At 30.1% G+C, this 11,617-nt stretch overlaps 1 protein-coding gene across 1 annotated transcript; it reads left to right on the top strand.

Moving 5' to 3' along the window:
• The first annotated feature begins 974 nt into the window (after positions 1 to 974).
• Positions 975 to 3,072, top strand: LOC149477386 (cytochrome c oxidase subunit 6C-like). The gene is made up of 3 exons (XM_089710647.1): positions 975 to 1,141; positions 2,013 to 2,185; positions 2,932 to 3,072. Exons 2-3 carry the CDS (start codon positions 2,013 to 2,015, stop codon positions 2,993 to 2,995), a joined length of 237 nt encoding a protein of 78 aa, XP_089566773.1. The 5' UTR covers positions 975 to 1,141; the 3' UTR covers positions 2,996 to 3,072.
• The last annotated feature ends 8,545 nt before the right edge of the window (positions 3,073 to 11,617 follow it).

Consider the following 11,617-nt stretch of genomic DNA (forward strand, 5'->3'; position numbering starts at 1 on the left):
TGAAACACATCCCCCTTAAATATTGAAATAAAACAGCGCATCAATAATTTAAATCAAAACCAATAGTCTAAAGAGGAAAGACTTGGTTCCCTGTTGAAATCTGCTTTGTGGAGTGTTATCAACGACGTTGAGTACACTCATACTCATACACAATATATATTAAATTTCTATCTGCCCAACTCAACCCAACTACCCACACATTTCAAAAGCAGTGAAAGGAATTTGGCCTAAATGCAAAAAAACTTACACATGTTGATCTGTTCAAAGATTGAATTTAGATAATAATATGTACTCTACGGTCTACCAACATTCTGAATAGATGAATAATTAAACCGTGAAAGGGATGTTATAAGTATAAAATAGTCAATCTGTCCATTAATTAATTATTCATCTGATTAAATATATAACTTTATTCAAAAACGGTAGTTGTTTATGTGACAACGATTAAATTACTCGGGCATAAAATATATAGGTTTTGAGATAAAATACCACATAAAATACCTATTTTAAAATAATTTATGATCATTCGAAAATGTAATAAATTGGCGCAATACCTACTTCATAAGTATTACTGATTTTACTACTATACTACGCTCATTTTGATGAGTGGCGACACCTCCCAATAAGGTTTTCCCCTACCAAAAATAGCTCAATGCTGCTTAAAAATATTTAGGATTGTAGAATTTTATTCTGCGATATTCTTGAAAATTTACTACACTGAACGGCTTTCTTTTCGTTTTTTGGCTAGCATTTCACTGTTATTATTATTTATTCGATAATTTGCATTCATATGATTTAAAAATTTATTAGTCATAAATGTAGATAAAATATAATATGATTTTTTTACATCTGAATGCAAATTATCGACCACACCACAGAGTACTGCATAATTTTAACAATTTTAATCAATTCTCTGTCTACGAATCAATACAATTTTCTGGTTCCTGTATTGGTTAGCTTTATTGCGACTCAACGAAATAGCCAATAGCGAAACGTTTCTGTGCTGCAGCAAATGTCAGTTGTCACACGAATCACGAAACGATCGCTCCTAAAAAACAGTTTATCTACTTGCTAAAAGTATTGTGCAAGTATTAAAATCTTTGGTTGTGTTGCGGATACCAATACCATAATAATATAAAACGTAAGTAATTTTTAATTAAATAATTTAAAGCTCTACTTCACATTACTCATACAATTTCATGTTTATTAACTAATTGAGATTAGACTTTTATGGTTTGGTGTTATGTAAGAACGTCAATAATATTTTCCTCCACTCATATAAACCCTTGCATCTTTTCTATTCAGTTATAGATTTTTCGACATAATTGATAAACTTATAATAGATTATCATTTAGGACTAACGACTTACAACCTATTTTCTATAGTACCTATGGGAAGTATAGATAAAAAAAATAACCCTACTTTATTGTATTCCATTTTCAAAGGAATTTTTAATGAAATTACCTATTTAATTATTTTAGATTCCAAATATGAAATAATAATGATCAATTAGGAAAATTAGAAATGATTTTAAGGATTTAGTTATATTTAGTTATACTATATTGGTATATAATTTTTTTTCTAAATTCTAATATAATATTCCATGATAAGTTTGCACACTGATAAACTCATTTCATAAGTAGTAAATCTTTATTGTCAAGGTTTTGGAGTAGGGAGTTAACCAATATTTTTTTAAGTGTTTGCTATAGTTATATTTTATAAAGAAATGCATTTGATATTGTGCATTGATCACCTACATCTTAGGTCTACATCATCCAGGTTACTTTAAAGATTTTTTTTAAGTTTTTGACTATTGTCTGAATTTCTTCTGTTCTATAAGATTCCGAATTTGCAATCCACTATATACAATATAGCCAACAGTCTATCAAATACCTTTTCATTTCATTGCTATGTGTATCTGCATCTATGTGTATGTATTGTTATGTATTATATAGTAAACAAAAGTATATATAATAAATGACCAATCTAAAAATGCATTATGCAATATTTAGATGGCTGGTGAAAGCGCAGTGTCCACTGTAGCGAAGCCCCAGATGCGAGGGCTCCTCAACACAGCCATCAAGCGTAACCTGATCATCTCTTTGGTCCTCGCTGGCGTGAGCGCGGTTGCTTTCAAGCAACTCGTCGGAAATGAGCGCAAGAGGAAGTACGCTGAATTCTACAGGTGAGAGACTAAAAACAATTATATCTTGAGTTTGATCTTACGCGAGTATTATACACTAAGAAATTAAAGACAGTCAAAACATCTGGTTAAAATATAATATAATTCATAAATTGCGTATAAAATAAGTCTCTAAATGTCACTATCATTCTTTGTACAAAATCTAAAATAACATTCAATTCATTAATATGTCTGTAATTAACAGATAAACTATAAGATACTACCTTTTTATCTAAAACCTAGGAAATGTATTTTATAAAATGACACACTTTATCTATCCACTTTACTATCCATTACAAATGTAAGAAAAACAGACCAACTTTAATGTCCTTGTACATGTTGCAGACAACTGCTTAAATCAGTCTTTTCATTATTAGCCTAGGTTTTATTAATCATTTTGGTAAAATTTTCTTAAACATAACAACATTGTTATATTTAATGATACGGCTGGATTTCATTCTGGTAGGTAGTTAATTAAACAGCACCATTCAGTTAAAAGCCTAGCCTAGCTTAGCCTAATGTATAATGTCCTCACATTATACTCAAGTCGCAATAATAATTATGGAATTAAAATTTTAAAATACATATTAAATAATGTAAAATTTCTTAAATAGGTTACAACAGTAAATTGTTTACATGTGATTTGTTAAGATAAATCTACAAAAAAAAATTGTTCCTGATTTCTAAAACGTAAAATATCATGAAATTCTAATTTTACCATCAAATAAATGCTATTTTTTTTGTTACAGGACATATGATGCCGAGAAGGAGTTCGAAGAGATGCGCGCCAAGGGCCTGTTCCAATCCTGCTAAATAATAGCATACTTTAGTGTAGACACCATTTCTTTTGCTGTAAATTATGTTATTTAAAAATAAAAGATAATCATTAATCGTTTTCGTTTTATTTTGCATCCTTATGAAGTCATAATTTGTTTATAAACTCTATAATACGAGAGAAAGATAATATATTTCACAACTCACTCACTTACAGAATATGCATAACTTTTTCATTTACTGTAATTTATCGACTGTCTATATAAGAATTACATCATAAACAGGAGATACCGAATTCCATCTTAGAATACATAGGTATACAAATCACAGTTTATATATAATATAATATAATAAATGTATTCTATGTAACACATTACACATGATTCTAAACTAAGTGTAATTTACCTATATAGGTATGTATTATCTTTTTGTCATGCATAAAAATCAATACGACTGCGTATATTTTATACGTGTCATAACTGTTACTGTGCTGTTACCAATTTGAAAAGCTTTTAAAAGAATTAAAAGAAAATAATTGGGAGAAAAATTTTTTGTAAGTATTTAGTTTTATTAAGAGTTTCATTTGCATGACAATGCAAATGGAAATTTTGCCTGAAAGGCGAAAGACGCGGGATCGAAGTCCGCTGTGTGATCGATTTTTTTTCTATCCATTAAAAATGTATCAAGTGATTGTTTAAGTATTAAAAAAGTAAGTACCTATCATGTTGGTCAAGTTATAAGAGATACAGAGATGTGGATGTGGAGTTAGTTTTGAGATCTGTAGCAGTTATATTTATAAAAATAAAAGCCCAAACGTACTTAAAATTTATTTATTTACGAAAATTAACATGTTTGAAAAAGCTCGATGCTTCAAACAGAATGACCATTAAAAGGAGAATGGGCATTTTACTATGGAAGTTGGGCCTGAACCCTTGAGTTGGACCAATACACATGAGATATTGTTTTTATAATAGATCATAACACATACATAACGAGAAAAATATATATAAAAAAATAATCAACCGGGTTTTTGTACAGTCACATCAAGTTTTATTTCTTTGTGTATAATATTTTTTGCATTAAATAACTGTTATAGTTATTTAATGCAAAAAATCTGTTAGACAATGACAATATCTTTATGTTCAGTGCCGGTTTTAACCTTACCAACGCCCTGGGCGAGATTTATACGGCGCCCACTAACTGCAATTCAAACCCATATGAAATAAATATAGTTTAAAAAACTAAAAAACACGCTTTCAAGACAGATACCACTAAAAAGTAAAAAATAATTATTACTCTAGGAATTAAACAATAATCAATACATAGTATAATTGTGAAAAAGCGTGGGGCGCTTTTCAAGAGCTGATTATACATGGCACCTCACGATTTTTTCACAATTTAGTTTTTTAACTATATTTATTTTGCATTTTTTAGTAAGATTTATGCTGAATAATGTCCATACACTCATATCTTTAATATTTTGTTACTAGCTTTGCGCCCGCGGCTTCGCCCGCGCAGTCAAAGAAAAACCCGCATAGTTCCCGTTCCCGTGGGATTTCCGTGATAAAACCTATCCTATGTCCCGGGGTAAAAAGTAGCCTATGTCCTTTCTCGGGTATCAAAATATCACTATACCAAATTTCATGAAAATTGGTTCAGTAGTTAAGGCGTGATTGAGTAACAGACAGACAGACAGAGTTACTTTCGCATTTATAATATTAGTATGGATATGGATTATTTGTACTAGCTTTCCGCCCGAGCCTATAATGTAGCGATAATATGTAACCAATAACAGTCGATAATATGGAAACAAGTCCTAATGATGAAAATGCAGATTCAACTCAGTTTTAAGAATTTTTTTTTATTTTTTATTTTTTATTTTTTATTTTATTAAGGCTCATTAGCAGCAGTACATCGATTGTTTTACATAAACAGTACACAAAAAATATAGGACATGATGTACAACTAATAAAAAATGAGCACTGCATGCACTAAAAAAAATTAATTACATTAAAAAAAAATAATAATATACACATTAAATACATTTTAACTTAATAAAATACATTTTAAAATAATCACTAGATAAAATTAAAATAACAATATAATAATCAAAATGGAATAAAATTAATTGAAATTTAAACAAATAAAATTAAAAAGTTACTTTAAAAATGACTACATATATAACATTCAAATTAAATTAATATAAAATGCAGAATTAATTCATTTTCCAACATAAATAAACAAAAAAAATCATGTATAAAAGAGAGGTACCTAGTATAATAATTAAACATTGACATGGTTGATCGCTTGCAACGTCTGTTTAAATTTTCCAATATTATCGAAATGTATATCTAGTGTATGATTTACTATTCGATTGTAATTTCTACATATTCGTGGTATGGGAGAGAAGGAACCCAAAGTTGTCCTCATGACAGGCACCGATAATAGTGGGATCGGTTTACGTGGGAATTTACTAGGCGTCCGGAATCCAATCAGAGAAAGCAATTGAGGGCAGTCAATATGATTTCTAATTAATTTGTATAAAAATAAAATATCAAAATTGTCGCGCCTTTTCTCTAAAGAAACCATTCTAAAATATTCCAAACGCTTAGAGTACGAAATCAGACTTTTACTAATGTTTTGACTATAAGCAAGGTGCCATATAAACCTTTTTTGCACGCGCTCTAATCGAAGTAATTAGATAAAAGAATTGCATAACCATAAAACAAAAACGCTTCCCGCCGCCTACCTGTCACTATATTACATACATGCTTTGATCTTTAAAATTACGCAACGGATTTTAATTCAGTTTATTTTAATTTTATTTAATATAACGATTCAAAAGGAAGGCTTGAGTATATCATGTATTAAGATTTTGTACAAATCACCCAAAATATAAGGATATATGTTGTGTGTAGAAGTCGGAAAAAAATTAGGCGTACGGGAGCTGTCGACGAAAATGCTATCTAAACCCTTTGAGATATAACGAAATAATGTATGGTGGAATTGTGTATCAGTTACAGGTCTCCAGAAAAGTCAGTTATAGTATAGGACATGTCTATATCTCTAAAGAGAACATACTAGTTATATCAATTTTATTACTTTAAAAAATTAGCAATTACAAAGTAGTAATTTGAAAGCTACAGAATTACGGTACTAAATCTTATCATTTTAAATACGTAATTAGCTTGAGTATTTCATAAAGATTATTTTTTCCTTTTACATCTTTCATATTAAATGAATATTTTTGGAGTTATAGCAAAATTAAAAAAATGCGTCACGCAATGATTTTCTGCCGTTGTGATACGAACGGCGCCCTGCGTCAGGCGTGCGACAAGTTGTGCATTATTACTTGTTTAGTTGATAATAAGATAAAAAAAAATAATGTAAAGTCACCAATCCTTGATAAGTGTAAAAATTTTGAATTAAAACTGAAGGTTTAAAATGGGTAGAAAACGTGTGTAAAGAAGTAGGTTAGTTTTCGTAAAAAAATATTTAATCCTAGCCATCCTTATCAGGATAATAAGATAAATTCATGCAATTATTGTATTGTTACCGGGTTTTGATAAGTATACAAAATTTTAATAAAATCCGTCTTTGAAAAGTGGGTCAAAATCGAATCGAAGGAGAATTGGTTACATACAAACATATGTTTTAAGCTAATCCTGGCGATCCTTATCAGGATAATAAGATAAATTTATGAAATTATTGTAATGTCATTCACATTGATATAAAGGGGCGCCTGTTGCGCCCCTTTATATCCGGCGCCCTGGGCGGTCGCCCAACCGCGCCCTGCCCTAACGCCGCTACTGTTTATGTTACTCCAATTCACTTTCACTTACAAATTCTTAAGCCTTCTAATAACCGAAATACACTAATATTATGTTTTGTAACAGGTACCTATACCTTGTTTATTATAATTCAACGTAACTAGTTAGACGTTTTTTTGTGGTTAAACTCAGTCACTCCAGTAACATTTAGATTTATGTTTACTTCATTCGAATTAAAAACACCGTTATTGTGCGCAAAATAATAGCCAAATAAATAAAACTTTTTGCCTTGACTGTACAAGAACCCGGTTGATTTATTTTTTTATTTTATTTTTTTCGTAAGGTATGTGTAATGATCTATCACAAAAACAATATTTCGTGTGTATTGGTCTTAGCCCAAGTTTCAGGCCCAATTTGCCCATTCTCCTTAATTATTATTTTATTAAAACTTTGTTTGCGATGTCAACCGCAGGTGAGTCGCTGCTGTGAGTCCGGGGAAGCGATGGCGCAAGCCTAATTATGGTAAATTTCGTATTTTTTCGATTTTCATGTGTTAATTGTACATGATGTTGTTTTTGAAGATGTTACAACCGAAGGACAACTATGATTTTTTGTATAAAGAATAACCCTATGTTAAGGTAGTTTTTAGCAGTACCAGCAAAACCTTGGTGGTACATTTTTTTTATTCACAGGATTTTTTCGAAAAATCAATATTTTGCCGAGAAATTCAAAAAACTACAGAAAAAGTTAAAATAAAAAAAATGCAGTCTAATTATTTACACAAGATGAGCACGATAGGGAGGTTATTGCGCTATACCTTAGATACCAAATTTCATTCAATTCGGTCCAGTAGTTTTCATAACAGAGTGGTTTTGTGTCAAAAATATTGAAACTCTGGATTATTTAAATAAAAAATCATAATTTCTAAACCATAAGTTTTCGCTTAACTAAAGTATGTTTTAAATGATAACTCATGATGCTCTCAAGCTGAAAAATTTTTTTGGACCACTGTAAACGGACCACCTGTATATGGGCATTTTGACATTATTTCTGTTCGGCAAATTCGATGTTGTTCGGATTTCTGAATATGTTGCAATTTAATTCGATATTTTGGTTTTAAGGCATTCAAATGTTTTATAAATATTTTTTTTGAAGAATAATAAAAAAAAACTATCACGAGGCGGGATCCGAACCCGCGTCTTTCCGGGGCGTCATTGAAATAATGTTTCATATTGATTGAGATAGTTGTTAATTACCATCAATAGATGGCGCGGGGTGTCCCTTAGACACATAAAACTGAAAGAATAGAATAAATTCGATTGACTCTGGTCACTGGCGGGATCAAGGATGGCTGAGTTGGTCAGGCGTCGCTCCGGAATGGCGGAAAGACGATAGATTTTTTTCTATTCTTTCAAAATTTAAATGGTGGCAATTTTTAGATTTGCTTGCGCGAGCGATTTAAAACCTCTCTCGCAACAGATCAAAACCAAAATTAGCACCAGCTACAGTTGGTAGGGGGTATTAAATAAAAAAACAATAACACAATTAACGATAATTTAATCTGGACATCAATAATTATGTATCTTTCCAGAGATAATAAATAATGGTAACAATTCATTTGATTACAATTCATACAGCAATTACGGGTCAACGAATCGACTCGTTAAAACTCTTACACATCTACAACCGGAATTATTTCCTAAAATATAAAGAATATCAGGTAGGTAGAACAGGGACCAGCCTGTTGACAACTACAACTAAAAATATTTAATACAGTATTAGAAAAGAGTAAAATGCGGAAGCGAGCGCTTCTTTCCGCAAGGTTAAGCGCATATTTTGTAATATAAGGATTAATTTATAAGAAACAGGAAACCATAGACAAAATAGAGTTTATAATTTATTCAATATTTTAACGAATTGTTGATGGGAATTGGTAATTTTAAAATTGTGCATTACAAGGGGCACTCCGAGTTATCTAGAAAAGCTAATCATATTATTTGGTTACATTTAAATAATTGCGTTAAAATGATGCTTAATTAGTATGGATTTCCAAAACCTTTTCATTGGGTCACACAAAAGTTAATTAATTTTATATTGTATTAAATATTAACATTGTTTTCTTACACGACATTTTCGTAAGGAAAGTTTATTCAATTAGTTTAATATTAAGATAGTAGATAGTTATATTACAGCTAGATATAGATAGATTGCTTTGGTCAAGTCGTAATTACAAATACATAGACGAAAACATTTAAAAAACAACGAGATTTATTCGCAAAAGTTATGCGGGTGTTTGTCGAGAGCTAAGCAAAAGATACGAGACGAATAATTACTAATTCCATAGGAGCATGAAAAAAAACATTATTAATTAGTGTTTATTTTAATGAAGGCTGAAGCAATGAATGCAAAACGCTACTTTCCTTCCCTAGCTTCCTATAAAAGCTATAAATATATGCAGTTTTATGTGAAAATCATACAGGAATTGTAACACATATTTTTACTGTATGTAAGCAAAAAATATCTTGAATATGTAATCGGTAATTTCGGTATTTAATTCATCATATAGTTAATTCATGGATCATGGTCTGTACCCTCATAGGAGGCCCGTGTCCCAGCAGTGGGAACTTATATGGGCTGATGATGATGATGAATTGTTATTCATGACACCTATGGAATTTTGTAATTACAATATACTAGATATAAAGAATTAGGGCACTCTAGAAATAAGTTACAGTTATTAGCCAAATCGTAAGATAAATTTAATACTATATTAATATAGTACGGCTCGAACGCGAAAAAACGCAAGTAACCAAAAATATGTGATGTATCATTTGAATTTGACGATCCTTTGTGCATTAATTATTTTTAAAATCAAAACCTTGGGCAAATTGCTGGTAAAAATTTTGAGATTCTCTGATAGAATAAACACAAAAAAATCTGCCATTTTGATAGGTTCGAATGTTATAAATAATTGTAAATATCAATTCGATTCGATTTTAATATTATTTTCTTAAATTTGCTTTTTTATGTCGTTATTGTGCGTTAAACTAAGATGTGCGATCGCAATTCGCATACTATATGACTTGCTCTGTGGATCGCAGTACGGTGTAGATAATTAAAACCATTGATAGTGTTGCCACATTAAAAATAATTTGTCAGTGAATCTCAAAGTTTTCACTAAACAGACCAATGTGCACAAAAAATGTTAAAACACAGAAAAACTGCTAATAACAGTTACATCTAAACATTAACATTACAAATAGAGGTTTAATTATAATTATTATTACTATATTAATGTAATTAATAAGCGTAATAGATCAAACATTAAGTTTTATTTTTTTTGGGCATTTTTTATTCTTATTCATAAGGGATACGTGGCAGTATAAACGCTGTAGTGAATAAAACAACATGGAGGTCACAAACACAAGTATAAATTATTTTTTTATAATTTCTACGCATTTTTGCGTCATATAAAAAATAAATATGAATATCTATCATGTATAATAAAATAGCTAAACGAACCTGCGTTACTTGAAAATAAATTGAGCAAACGTTTCATAACTAAGTATTTATGGCATTTTGAGAATTCGAACGTAAAAAGAAATAATTCTGTCGTAAAAAGCTTGCAATATTTGTGCAAAAAATCAATTGAACATATTTGCCGTAGCTTTTTGAAGTGAAACTACTTTAGGCGCGTTGAGAGTAAAATTTTAAGGTCGCGTCATGGCAATATCGTCACGTTATAGAGTAAGGCGAAGATTTTGGTATCTTTGAATTTTGCCAAAGAAGTTTCACTTCTTACACGTGTGCTCGGGACACACGCTCTTTTTAGTTTTTTCAATTCCGAACACAAACATTTAAACGACGCACGTAGGTATATCTATAGTATCTGAATTATTATTTCAACGCTACAGATTGTTTGCAAAGCTGAGACGCTCAACATATTTTAATTATTTTGTTGGTGATTGAAAATTATGAAAACACATTTTCCATATCTAAATATAAATATATAGTATTGATAATGTAATATCGTGACAATTATCAAATGTCTTTTTTTCATACAATTTTTCTTTTTACGACAGAATTTTAAAACAAACAAATGGCTGACTAGAGGTTATGTGGATATTTATGTTTGTAAGAGTTGTACTTCGGTTTCTTTATTGGAACAGTATAAAGAAATATTGTAAATCTTTAATCAATTAATAAACCTCTATCTCAATAAGTAAAAGTTTGTTTTGTTTTAAGTGTTTTTAGATCTAAATTTATTGTTCACACGTGAATAATAAATTTAGGGAACAATCGATTTGTCATATATTTGAAAAAATATATTTTTCACACCATGATGTTGTATTTATGTCGCAGGCAATTGTATAATCTCGCCGTTTACAAACGCGCGTCATTTTGTAATATGTCGAGAATTCGTAATCAGAAATTTTTGGTTTGGATAAGGGGGTGGGTTAGGTAAGGTTCTTGTTTTTAATACTACACAGAAATTGTACACTACAAAAACAGCGAAATAATACAATTTCTCTGCGACATATAGACTAATTTCAAAATGACATTTCACGCATAAAGATATAGTTATGTGCGTTAAACGAAAAACAAAAACACGACTCGTAAGATGATATAATTTACAATATTCCTTTATACGTTGCTGTTTGTGCCACAAGTATACAAATTTAAATAACATCAGTGACCTGCACCCAATAGACAAATAAAATATAAAATGCATCTTTACTATCATTGAAGAATTGAGGCTGACGTTGATGAGTTTATAAGATTTTTCCACGTCCGTATCGACAATATACATACGTTTAAATGGACTTAAATTGTACACTAAGAAAAAAAAGTTCTTTAACAAAAATAAAACATTATTAAGTATGTTACTTTC

Source organism: Colias philodice, chromosome 25, assembly GCF_061535455.1.
Source record: "Colias philodice isolate Cphi_HAF_F1 chromosome 25, ilColPhil1 Martin Lab GWU primary, whole genome shotgun sequence".
In the NCBI taxonomy this organism is placed as follows: Eukaryota; Metazoa; Arthropoda; class Insecta; order Lepidoptera; family Pieridae; genus Colias; species Colias philodice.

What these genes read in the sequence shown, in the direction of transcription:
- LOC149477386 (XM_089710647.1), top strand. Translation starts at nt 2,013, where the DNA reads ATGGCTGGTGAAAGCGCAGTGTCCACTGTAGCGAAGCCCCAGATGCGA. An exon ending in AAGTACGCTGAATTCTACAG is followed by an intron (nt 2,186 to 2,931) that starts GTGAGAGACTAA and finishes TTTTTGTTACAG; the next exon opens with GACATATGATGCCGAGAAGG.